At 35.2% G+C, this 12,893-nt stretch overlaps 3 protein-coding genes across 10 annotated transcripts in view; 1 reads left to right on the top strand and 2 right to left on the bottom strand.

Annotated features, from left to right (window-relative positions):
* Positions 1 to 892: 892 nt before the first annotated feature.
* Positions 893 to 3,766, bottom strand: LOC306851201 (tetraspanin-13-like). The gene is made up of 6 exons (XM_079387352.1): positions 3,476 to 3,766; positions 3,029 to 3,196; positions 2,730 to 2,810; positions 2,530 to 2,643; positions 2,013 to 2,123; positions 893 to 1,899 (listed from the first exon to the last, which is right to left on the bottom strand). The coding sequence occupies exons 1-6, from the start codon at positions 3,536 to 3,538 to the stop codon at positions 1,825 to 1,827; spliced, it is 612 nt and encodes a 203-aa protein (XP_079243478.1). The 5' UTR covers positions 3,539 to 3,766; the 3' UTR covers positions 893 to 1,824.
* A 1,646-nt stretch (positions 3,767 to 5,412) lies between these two features.
* Positions 5,413 to 12,483, top strand: LOC306851479 (ankyrin repeat and MYND domain-containing protein 2-like). Its single transcript, XM_079387745.1, has 11 exons — positions 5,413 to 6,022; positions 6,427 to 6,491; positions 7,184 to 7,322; positions 7,431 to 7,529; positions 8,046 to 8,206; positions 9,036 to 9,101; positions 9,225 to 9,373; positions 9,691 to 9,826; positions 9,966 to 10,094; positions 10,198 to 10,327; positions 11,295 to 12,483. Exons 1-11 carry the CDS (start codon positions 5,956 to 5,958, stop codon positions 11,429 to 11,431), a joined length of 1,278 nt encoding a protein of 425 aa, XP_079243871.1. The 5' UTR covers positions 5,413 to 5,955; the 3' UTR covers positions 11,432 to 12,483.
* Positions 11,215 to 12,893, bottom strand: part of lrrc72 (leucine rich repeat containing 72) — a 3,254-nt gene continuing 1,575 nt past the window's right edge. For 3 of the 8 annotated variants that reach the window (XM_079387747.1, XM_079387749.1, XM_079387748.1), the window contains exons 7-10: positions 12,563 to 12,706; positions 12,425 to 12,455; positions 12,205 to 12,332; positions 11,215 to 11,487 (exon numbers count right to left, since the gene is read on the bottom strand). In XM_079387747.1, the coding sequence (XP_079243873.1) occupies positions 11,402 to 11,487; positions 12,205 to 12,332; positions 12,425 to 12,455; positions 12,563 to 12,706 (389 nt within the window). In that variant the 3' untranslated portion in view covers positions 11,215 to 11,401. Of the gene's footprint in view, positions 11,488 to 11,686; positions 12,333 to 12,412; positions 12,456 to 12,562; positions 12,707 to 12,893 lie in introns of those variants that run through there. The other 5 variants (XM_079387746.1, XM_079387750.1, XM_079387752.1 and 2 more) reach the window with 5 other exon arrangements.

Raw genomic sequence — 12,893 nt, 5'->3', positions numbered from 1 at the left:
ATAGAATGAGCTAACCTATTAAGAAACACTTTTTATAAGAGTTGGAAATGGGACACAGTGCAAGTGCCAGGACTGATTTTGTTGTTTTGGGTGATTTTGATTTTAATTTTCTCCAAAACTATACAGTAAATTGGCTTGAAAATGAATACATATATATTGGTAGTCAGGATCAAATACATTGATAGTCAGGAACAAATATTATGAGCTTTTTATGAGTGTTTGAAAATGAGACAAATATACACACACACACAAACATTAAAATAAAAAAATAAATAAATAAAATGTATTAACATTAATATGATAATTAATGTACAATACAAACTTTTATGTACAAAAATAATGTATTTGCAAACATTAAAATCAAAAGTGTAAAGGAAACGCCGGTATGACAGCCTCTTTACATCTGTTTAGACCGCTCTCAGCACCCGTACCGTAAGTGCACGATTAGACGCGCAAACAAAAAAAGGTGCGGCTGGCTTGACCGTGTATTTCCAACGCGCGGCCCACTTGACCGCAGTGTTTTGCTGCGATGGTCGCTCATTTCACTGAAATCTAGGTCTGTTACAAAGACTCTGGAATCGTTTCAAAAAGTCAATTCTAATTTTCCCAACTCTTTAAAAGTGAAGGTAAAATAAGTCTTAATAGATTATACTTTTATTAGACCATGTGAAGCACACAATAAAAATTTGAAAAAAATGCTAGTTGCCACGTACTGGCTTGTTAATGTACAGAAAGAGTCACCAACTGAAACTTTTTGTTGAACTAAATTAAATTATTCCAGTCAATGAAACAAAATCCCCTTTACTACTGTAGCTCTCTTGTTATTTTTCACAAATCTAAGTATGTTTAAGGCTCTGCATACATATTACAAATACATTTATATTTTTTATTTGCAGATTCTGTCACATAATACCAGGTGTGTGGTTTATAGCTGAAAACAGTATTACATTTTACATTTACAACATTTGGAACAAAAAAACATGCTTATTTTGTATTTTTACATGCTTAAAAATGACCTAAAGGACCTTCTAAAATTGAATCAATAACATATGTTGAACCAGTATACTGTTACATAAATCTCCATAAGCAGATGAATATACAAAAACCATAATCTGCCATTGAAATAAAATACAAAGATTTAATCAAATGTCAAATCTCAGGCAGGTGGTTTGTTGTGATCCATATCCATGTAAAAATGCAGCTGGGTATGTTTGGTATGTTTTTGCTGCAACCAGCAGAGGGCAGAACAAGACGATCTCAATGAATGCATCTGTGGTAAACCAGCTGGACAACCTCCAGCTGAGCTGCACCATTGGCTAATATGTGGAATGCAAACAGATGATGTAGACTTCCTGGTCAGATCCTGATCAGAATTATGTGGAAGTGGGTTGGGTGTAGTTTAAGTGTGCAAGCTCATTACTGAGCAACTGAGATCAATGCAATGACTGTTGGCTTATTTAAGAAGCAGGACATGTTTTCTAGTTTGATTTATAATCAATAATGAAAGATGAATTTTCATTTCTTTAATATTCATTTTATTGCAAGTTTATTTAGCAACTGTTTATCATTGTAAGAGTTGTTCAATTGGGATCAAAGTTCAAGCCCAGTTAACCTACTTGCATAATCGGTGACAAATATTTGTGAACTCCACCAAGATGCAACTCATGATATAGGATATATATTCTATATTTTAGAATGTTTAATTTATCCCCAAAAAATCAAGAAATTGGAGTGTTATCAAAAGGAACCACAGATCATAAATAAAAAAAGTCCATTCAAGAACAAAAATTCAGTATAGCTGAAAGTCTTCAATATGTGTGTGCTTTAAATGAAAGCTCCAGGATTTTGCCGGTGATCCTTCTGATTCCTGTATCTATGTGCTAACCAGACGCCCAGAATCTGAAACAGGAAATATAACAAAATTCATATAAAAATGAATTTATTAACACCTCAACTTGACGCAAAACTAAGAAACAAGCAGCAAACCAAACCAAGTGATGTCCAGTGCTCACCTCTGTAAAACTGAAAAATAAACTGACTCCTCCGACAAACTGTAAAGCGTCGTCAGCATAGGCCTGGATTATAACTGAACATGGTCTACATGTTTGATCCTTGAAACAGTTCTAATGGAAAGAGGAGAAAATAATCTTTATAGCCACAATAAAACTGTATGTTAGTTCATTGCATATAAACAAGATGATGTCATACTCAGGTGATCCTCTCAGATTATTTGCTCAAGACGTTCATGAGTCACTCAGTCATCATCTGACAAGTATGTTTCATTTTGTCCACATTCAGTAACTTAATTATGAACTATAAATAAAAATAGAAGCCTTATACCTAAAATTGTAATGTACAAAAATAAAGTATTTACCAAAGCTCACTGTATAAACACATTCTCCAACTATTTGTTCAAGAAGTTTAAAGTGTCTTTCTAGTCTCTTTCTGTTTTTTACATTAAGTTCAAGTAGCAGAAGACACTTCATAATTCATTCATCTTGGATTTAAAAGCAGAATAATAGTTCTTACAGCAACACAGGTATCATTGTAGTTAACTTCAAGGAAGTCACAGCAATCCAGTGATCTTTCCAAATCCTCCTGCATTGATTCAGACTTATTCCATCCTATCTCCAGGAGCAGGTTCTGAAGGAGAACAAAACATTTGAATTTAAAACCTAGGAACGAGGAAACCAGTATCACCTTGTCAAAGTAGTACAAACTATAATTACCTGCTGTTCTTCATTAATCGCCAAGCAGGCACACGATACTGAAAACTGCACAATGAATACCATGAAGAGAATGATCATGTACTAAAGACCAGTTAAGGTTGTTTCACCATCATATTGGACAAATTCAAAAGCTGTTGATAACAAAGGAAATCCTTAAAAGCCAGCAAAACTGGTAAATGCAAGTTTAGAGCCCAAAGTACAATACGAATTAAGACTGATGTGTTGAACAGAGATAAACCTCATATAGACATATTATTGATAAGGAGAGTATTTCTTGAATGAGTAACTCAGGAGGATACAAAGAACAAGAGGACTTGATGATGCTTCACAGCTCCACACAATCCCATAATGGCCACGACGAAGAGAAACAATCCAACAGCAATCACAGCAGCCATCACCCTGAAACTAGAGACCAGTCCGAACCATTTGCCCCATGCTGCAACACCAATCATTAGAAGACTGACCATCTGAAAACAAGAAAAGATGGATGGTTACACTTCAAGGAGTGTGCATGCCCAGAAAAGGCAATTATGAATATAAGCATAAAAATACATTCTCATTAGGTTTTCCAATTTACAGCAGGCTACAATTTAAAGAACTTACATATTGTTATTGCCATTGTTATGGTAAAGAATAATAGGAATATATGTAAAACAAACAGTTAAACTTTTAAACAAAGACAAAACTCATTGTTCATGTGAATAAGAATAAGTCTTAAAGACTAAATGTAAACGTTAGACACTTACCACATAAATAAGGTTCAAGATACAAAGAGAAGTTTTGGAACAAACAAACCCTCCACAAGCCATGATGAAATATCTAGTGCACACTTAAACCATAGTCTGCAAATAACCTCTATGTAGGACTTTCCGCTCTGAGACAAGTCGTCTGGAGCTAGAAGTTGTCTAAGATTTGCTCAGGTAGACAAGTTTAACGCCATTGGTCCGTTCTTTATCTGTATGCAAATAAGCAAAGTCCTCGTTTGTAGGCTACTGTTATTCCAAGGTGAAGTAACCATAATAGGAAGTCCGGCTCATTCTGGTGAATCGGTTCCTTCGAACGGATCGTTTGAAAGAACCTGTTCAAAGGCAAATGCCGCAGTTCTGAATTCAGTGAGTCAGTTGATCACACAAGAACCGGTTAAACCGACTCAGTGGACAAATGGTTCAGTAAGACGTGTGGATCATTTTTTTTTGACAGGTTTCCAATTCTTGGCTTCTGAACGATTCTTGTATAGTTTTAAATATACACATAGGTCTCTATGGTTTAATATTTGTGTTAGTTTTTCATCTCATACAAACATGATTTTCAACCACTTAAAGGTGGGATTATTTTACATCTCTATATTTGATTAATATCATTTTAATTTACTGAAACCCTAATGCTAGTAAGATGCGTAAGTATGAGACACACTTACCTTTTCTGTCAAATGCGTATGTATGAGACACCTTTTCTGTCAAAGATACTAGAAAAGGTAGTATCCTCGCAATTATATTCCTTCTTAGAGAAAAATGGTATCTGTGAGGAATTCCAGTCAGGATTTAGACCATATCATAGTACTGAGACTGCTCTCATTAGAGTTACAAATGACCTGCTTCTATCATCTGATCGTGGTTGCATATTAGTGCTACTGGATCTTAGCGCTGCATTTGACACTATCGACCACAACATTCTTTTAAATAGACTAGAACACTTTGTTGGCATTAGTGGAAGTGCATTGTTCAAATCGTACTTATCGGAACGCCATCAGTTCGTAGCAGTGAATGATGAGGTATCATATCAATCACAAGTGCAGTATGGAGTACCTCAAGGCTCAGTACTAGGGCCGCTACTTTTCACACTTTACATGTTATCCTTGGGAGATATTATCAGGAGACATGGTGTTAGTTTTCACTGTTATGCTGATGATACTCAGCTCTATATTTCTTCGCGGCCCAGTGAAACACACCAAATTGAGAAACTAACGGAATGCATAGTCGATCTAAAAAACTGGATGATGAGTAACATCTTACTGCTAAATTCTGAAAAAAACAGAGGTGTTAATTATCAGACCTAAAAACCCCACATGTAATAACTTAGAACACTATCTAACACTCTGTCAATTCTTCTTCATCAGGAACCTAGGTGTGCTGTTTGATAGCAATCTTTCATTTGAAAGCCATGTTTCTAGCATCTGTAAAATTGCGTTTTCCATCTCAAAAACATAAATTGCGACCTATGCTCTCAACGTCAAATACAGAAATACTAATTCATGCGTTTATGACCTCAAGGTTAGACTATTATTATTATTGTTGAGTACTGTGAAATTAACCCTGTCTAGTTTATATGATTGAAAATAAATTAACAGTTGAAAACATTAGAAATTTAGAGAAGTTATCAAATTTAATCAGTTTAGTTACACTACTTATTACAGCTGGCTGTGGGTTTTTTTTATTGTGAGGTAAAAATTTACTAACGTTAGATGAATGGGTGATGATACTTCTATTGTGTTTAGTTTATGTATTGTTATATATATATATATATATAAGAAAATGAATTGGTGTGTGTATATAATTATTTATCATTTATTTTTATTCGCACTCATTTAATACAATAAATTACTCAAATTCAGCAGGTTCACAGCTGTGGCTACTTTTACTCTGAGGTAAATTTTACTTGCTATATGCTATATGTCACGCATGTCACGTGATAATATCAACATGGCGGATGTTGTACGTTCGAATTTCATTCATACTATATAGAACGTACTTTTTTAACGGTCGGGAAGTACGTTCAAATTCAAATGTAGTACCTACTTATATATATATATATTATGAAGCATGCGATTTCGGACGCACTACTCTTTGATGAAAGTTCTAGACTTCATGGGAATGAAACATCACCAAACAGATGGGGTACAAAAATAGTTAAACATAATTAAATTGTTTTTCACTACTCCCATACTTGGCACAATTACAAATTTAGTATTTTAAAGTGATAAAAGAGTTGTATATTGCCATATATATATTTTAAACGAATCCTAAAACCATAACGGAAAGCGACAATGGTAATTACACCCCCGTCTTTTGTCGCAGTTGGTTCAGTCCGTTTGCAGACAGTAGCGTGTTAACCCGTTAGTGGAGAACGCAGTCGGTGTGTGGAGCAATCACAGCACAGCAGAGCTATCCATCACAGTCAACTTATATATGGTTTATTACAACCAAAAAGCGTCACTTAGATTATAATAATGTCTACACCAAAGAAAAGAGACCTGACCGACACGGAGAAGGAGCTACTTCAAGTTATTGCTGCAGGTAATGATAGCATGATGCTAACAGGCTAACTGCAGATTAAGACATTTAACAGTTCAGAAAATGATCAGGTATGACTTAATTTACAAAATCTGAAAGCTGTGGTTGCATAAATATACATAATCAATTATCTGTTTATATTATAAATGAATTCTTGATTTGTTGCATGCAAAAACCTGCATATGTAAACTGAATATGACAGGTAACGATATGCAGTTATATGATAAATACGTATACGTACCAGTAAAAGGTCATTTAAAATCATTTAAGCATCAATGTTTTGTGTTGCTTGGTGTTGAATTCCTCAAAATATCAGGATGATCGTTTAGCATTAAATATGCATTAGACTCTGATGTGTTATTATTCTTTACATTAAGTGTCTGATAGCTGTGTTTGAACATTTGTAGGTAATGTGCAAGAAGCCTCTAGACTGCTTGGATCCAAAGATGTCAGGGTAAACTGTCTGGATGAGGTAAGGAAATGAATGTCATTATGCATTTTAATAAATTTAATTTATTACTCTGTTAGTTCTTTGTTCTTTTTAAACAATGCTTAGCTTCTGTATAGAATACAGGTTGAGTACATTGACCTGTCCAAATCAGATGTCACTGGCACTTGTGGCCTTTCAAAGCAGCTGCCTGGAAATTATATTGATTGTCTTTCATTACGAATCCTTCTGTTGGAGCTGAAAAGAAACAAATTAAATGAATAAAAAATTATGAATCAGTTACTTGTTGGATAGCAAATAAACAGTTTAGAATATTTTTTCTTTCACTTGATTTAAGGAATTAATTGTTCACCCAAAAGTCAAAGATTGCTGGAAATGTACTCATTCTCAGGCCATCCAAGATATAGATGAGTTTGATTCTTCATCTCAACGGATTTGGAGAAATGTACATCACTTGCTCACAATTCACAGATCCACTTCGGTGAATGGGTGCCGTCAGAATGAGAGTCCAAACAGATGATAAAACATCACAATAAATTATGAGTGTACTTGCTGCTTAAAATGCTGAAAGATGACTTAAAGGAACAGAAAATTTGCTGAAAATTTCATATTCACAGGTTAATGTTTTGAGTGTTTCAGGTACCCATCATTAATATTTAAAAGATGATAAATGCTTTGCTGAAGACTGCTTTTTTCCCCCATTTTTTTTTCTTTAGTATGGCATGACTCCTCTCATGCACGCTGCATATAAGGGCAAGGCAGACATGTGCAAACTCCTGCTGCAGCATGGAGCAGACGTCAACTGCAACGAACACGAACATGGATACACCGCACTCATGTTTGCAGGACTCTCAGGTCTGGATCACAGATGCTAAATTCTTTTGGTGCTTGTACTGTTAATTTGACTGTATTTTATGCTAGTAATATGAAAAGACAGTGAATCATGTCCACTCTATTGTACAGGAAAGACAGATATCACCTGGATGATGTTGGATGCTGGAGCAGAGACAGATGCAGTGAACTCGGTCGGCAGAACGGCAGCACAAATGGCTGCTTTTGTAGGTATGACAAAAATATGGCCTTATGGGGAAAACGGTGTGCTTTACTGGTCAGTTCAAATGTATGGGGTTGGTAATTTGTAAATATTTTGAAACAAGGCTCTTATACTCACCAAGGCTGCATTTATTTAACAAGAAATACAGTATAACAATAATGCTGTGGATTTTTTAAAAGTGTTTTCTATTTGAATATATTTTAGAACAAAATTCATTCCTGCGATGATAAATCTGAATTTTCAGCAGCCATTACTCCAGTCTTCCTAATGTTGAAAATGGTTGTCCTGCTTAATATTCTTGTGGAAAGTACATTTTTTCTAGGATTCTTTGATAAATACAGAGATAAAAAGAACAGTATTTATTTGAAATAGAAATCTTTTCTAACAGTATAGATGTCTTTACTGTCACTTAAGATCAATTTAATGCATCCAGTATGTCAGATTTTGAGAGGATGCAAGGTATTTTTTTTGTTTCCAAAACTGAATAGTAAATAGTAGCCTACTTTTTTTTTTTTTTTTAATAGGGCAGCATGATTGTGTGACGGTCATCAATAACTTCTTCTCCCGGGCGAGGTTGGATTACTACACAAAACCACAGGGACTGGAAAAGGAACCAAAACTCCCTCCTAAACTTTCTGGACCACTACACAAAATTATAATGAGTACCAACCTCAACCCTGTAAAGGTACTTTTTTTTTTGTCTGAACCGTATCCACACAAACATACACTATATTGCCAAAAGTATTGGGTCACCCCCTTCTAATGAACAGGTTTGACTACTTTAGTCAAAATCTATGGTTGCATAAATATACAAATCTTAATGTTTAAGCATATAATGATATTCTAAGGAATTGTGTGCTTCTAATTTTATAGCAACAGTTTGGACAGAACCCTTTTCTATTCTAACATGACAGTGCCTCTGTGTATAAGGCATGGTTCAAAAAGACATGATTGATTCAGTCAGTGTGGAAGAACTTGACTGGTCTGCAGAAATCAAGTCCTGATCCCAGCTGAACACCTCTGGTGTGACTTTATATGCAGACCTTGAGCCAAAAACTCCTCGCCAAACACCAATGACTTGTACATAAGGGTACTGTCATTTTAGACACTTTCAAAACTGTTGCAACAGAGATGGAAATACAATTTTTAAATACATGAATTATGTTTCCATCTTTGTTGATAGTTTTGTTAGTGCCTTTTTCTGTTCTAAAGAATGTATGTATGGGCGGCACGTATAGCGCAGCTGTGTCTCGGGTGACCCGAGTTTGAGTCCTGACTCGTGATCCTTTCCCAGTCTCTATTCTACTGTCCCAATCTCGACTGTCCTATCAAAATAAAGGTGGAAATGCTCATTAATATATTTAAAAAAAATGTTTAAGCTAAAATGCTGCAATAGAGTCTTTCTGAACATGACGACTATAATGTTAAAAATCATCAAACCATTAACTATGAACAAAAGATGATTTATCCTAAACTGTTAAGACTGGATGTTCTTTTGATTTGTTTGGCTGCAGATAGTGATGTTGGTGAAAGAAAACCCTCTGCTGATGGATGTGGAAGCACTTGAGAAGTGCCGGAAGGTCAGTTGCATTTCTGCATTATGCTAATTGTACATTTCAGAGCTGAGTTGAGATTCATTACAGTAAACTTGCAGTAATTTAATTGAAATCTAACTTCACATTTAATAACTCATTGTTTTCCAGGTTCTGGAGCTGATCTGTGAGAAGTGCATCAAACAGCAGGATATGAATGAGGTGTTGGCTATGAAGATACACTACCTCAGCTGTGTGCTGCAGAAATGTGGCTCCTTCCTGAAAGAGCGACAGGACAAACTTGATGGCCTAATCAAGAGGTGAAATATTACATATATATGCAACCGTTCGAAAGTTTGGTGCCAGTAAGATTTTTTTATTCATTAAGGATGCATTAAATTGATTAAAATTTACAATAAAGACATTTGTTACAAAAGATTTCTGTATCAAATAAATGCTGTTTTTAAACTTTCTATTCATCAAAAAAAAAAAAAGCCTTGGTGAACATAAGTCGTCTTTCAAAAAGTTAAAAAAATCTTCCTGAAGCCAAAGATTTGAACAATAATGTATATGTGTGTATAAACACAATTTATACTAATAAAACTAAATTTACCCTAACTCAAAAATCTTTTCTTAGTCTTTTGAAAGGGCGAGACAATGATGGCTTCCTGGTATTCCAGGAGAAGTTCATCCGGGAGTGCATTAGGAAATTTCCATACTGTGATGCCACATTACTGCAGCAGCTGGTTCGGAGTATCGCTCCAGTGGAAATTGTGAGTATGAGTTACAGTGACCTCTATTTGCTCATGTAGAAGATACTGGAAGTGTAATAAAAGAACAGAATCATAGCCTCAACTAGAAAGGCTGAACCACATTCTGTGTATGGGAGCCTCACCAGTCCTGTTCTGACAGGGAAGTGACCCCACTGCTCTGTCAGTGCTCACACAAGCCATCACGGGACAGGTGGGTTTCATGGATGCAGACTTCTGCACTACCTGTGGTGAGAAAGGAGCGGAGAAAAGATGCTCCGTCTGCAAAATGGTAAATATCAGGTTTTGTCTTATGACTTAGGCACTTATTCCGTAATAGAAAAAGTGTCAATTGGTTTGCTGAGGTGCTTTCTTAAATCTGTGCATTTCTTCAGGTGATCTATTGTGACCAGGCCTGTCAGAAGCTGCACTGGTTTAGCCATAAAAATGTCTGTAAGATGTTACAGGAGCAGAGAGAGAAACACGAAGCTGAGTCTGCATCACGACTACAGAAACAGGCCAAAGGTATTCAAACCTAATTAGTTTTGCATTACTAAGACATTTATGAGAAGTATCATGGTATTATCATGTTTTTGGGCATCGTACCATGGCAACCCATTGGTCTTGACATGTTCTTTGGGAATGCCCCATATTTCCTGCACCCGTTTTTTAATTTCAAGCATCATAGCAAAAATTAATTATTCTTCAACCAAATTGTGAACTTGCAATCTGAATTAAAAGTAACGAGATTAAAAAGACAAGAGTCATTCATTTTGGTAATTATTTATGTTTCTGATTCACTAAGCAGAACCAAACAAAAAGAGCCATGTGTTTCGGGAATTGGACTACACTGTTCATTCTGTATGTTATTGATTCACTGAAAAGAAGCAAACCATAAGAGTTATTCACTTCAAGAATCAAGCAGCACTGTTCATGCTGTTTTTGATTCACTGAAAACATCTGACTCATAGGAGTCATTTGTTTCAGGAAATAATCTGCAATGTTTACACTGTAATATTTTGATTCATTAAAAACAACCAAATGATATGGGTCATTCATTACGAGAATAAGGCTACACTGTTCATCCTATGTTTTTGATTGACAAAAAAAAAAAAAAAAGAACCAAATCATAAGTCATTTGTTTAAAGAATCAAGCTACAATGTTCATGCTGTATGTTTTTGATTCACTAAAAAGAATCGAATGATGAAATTAATTTGTTTTGAGAATCGAGTTACACTGTTCATGCTGTATGTTTTTAATTCACTGATGTTTTCACACTAAAACTTATAATAGGCATGGCGTAAAAGAGAAGATTTGAGATTACAAGTATTGGGATCATTCAACTAAAGAATTGGAATACATATTTAAAAAGAAAAGAAAAAAATACACACACACATACTTTTCTTTTTTTAATTTAACAGTTTTATTTAATAATGTCATTAAAATAGCTGAGGAGTGATGTGATTTAAGCTCTCTCTTTCTCTTCCATAGCTGAGGCTGATCAAGCATTGGAGGAGACAACCGGCACTATGGAGGAGCTCTCCGTCAGTCAGAGTGAGACCACCAGCTCCTCAGATAACCAAACCCAAGATAATACCTCAGAGACAGTCTCTGTTACTGCAGACTGAATCACAAAGAATCAGCCATTTCAACTCAGCAGCCATCATCTTCATTGAAGACTCATCTAAGACAAAAGAGAGCAGATCTGTGATGCCACCCAGAGGTTCTGAAGGTTTCTTCATAATTCTCATTCCAGATGCTCTTCTGAAAGCACATAACGTAGGAGAAAAGCACCAAAAGCATTTCCACACAAATGCACAGAGGGAAGGGTCTACAAGTGACAAAATGTAGATTTCTTTTTGTTTGATTGTTTTAAATTTTTTACATTATTTTGGAAATAAATATTTGTATTTATGTATGTGAAAATCATGTATTGAGAGTCTTATGTGTGATGCAGGTTTTGCTTTAGGACAGATATTATAATATATTGCTGCAAGACATTGATACTTTTGCCTTAAAATATTTAGTTTGTGCTTATGGAAAAGGATCAAAGTAATAGATGGCAGCAGCTTATGTGAGTTTTTATAAAGCTGTAGCATTTATCTGAATGACATTGAAATACAGTAAAATGGTCTCACAAATCAAATGAATAGATTTTCCGTCCACAAGTTACAAACTAATTGATCGCATGTTCTTTGATGAATATATGTCAAATATTAGATAGCACTCAGTACAAATATTTATGAAAACACATTAGTCGTGACAATGTTTGAGTTTGAAATGACAACGTATGAGCTGTTTTTCATTTATTTAAACCACTTGGTCTTGTCAAATGTTCCATCGTGCGAACAAGAGTGAAGGCAGAGGTCTGGAAGTCATCTAAGTTTGACAGTGAGTATACCAGCTGCAGGTTTGCTCGATTCATCTAGATGGTTCCACTGAGACGTGCTTGTACCAGTCCAGTTCATAATGGAGAACTGTATGATGGATTTGGGCACTGATGGGTTTTCTCGATCATCAGAATGACTGCTAGAGAAAACATACAAAGTCAGCTCCTGTGATACATTTACTGTAGTTAAAACATTAAAAATATTTGAAAAATACTCTACTTTGACACTGACTCTGTACAACTCTTTCCTGAGCCATGCTGACCTGTAACAATAAAACAATCCTTTAGATACATTTCATGAATCTTAAAATGCTGTAACTTGATATTTTAGTTAATAGTTTTCTGTTTAGACTAGAGAACCTTAGCTTACCTACTGGTTTTGTGAGGGAGTTGGTCACTTTTCTTCCTGTAGGAGGTGGTAGTGCTCGTCTGCCAAAGGCGATAGTATCAAGCACCCTCTGTCTCTCTACACCGAACAGCTTAAATGCCCGTCTCCTTTCCTCCTGCTTCACTTCTACCAATTATACAGTACCTCACTGCTTAAGTTTGGAATAATTAGGACTTTTATCATTTTTTTTTTAATAAGTCCCTTATGCTTACCAAGACTGCATTTACGTACAGTAAAATGGTAATATTCTGAAATATTATTACAATTTAAAATAGCTGTTTTCTGTTTTAATATATTGTGAAATGTAATTTAT

Source organism: Barbus barbus, assembly GCF_936440315.1.
Source record: "Barbus barbus genome assembly, chromosome: 31".
Lineage (NCBI taxonomy): Eukaryota > Metazoa > Chordata > Actinopteri > Cypriniformes > Cyprinidae > Barbus > Barbus barbus.
Note: the sequence above shows the minus strand (reverse complement) of the source record. Positions and strands in the feature narration are given on the sequence as shown.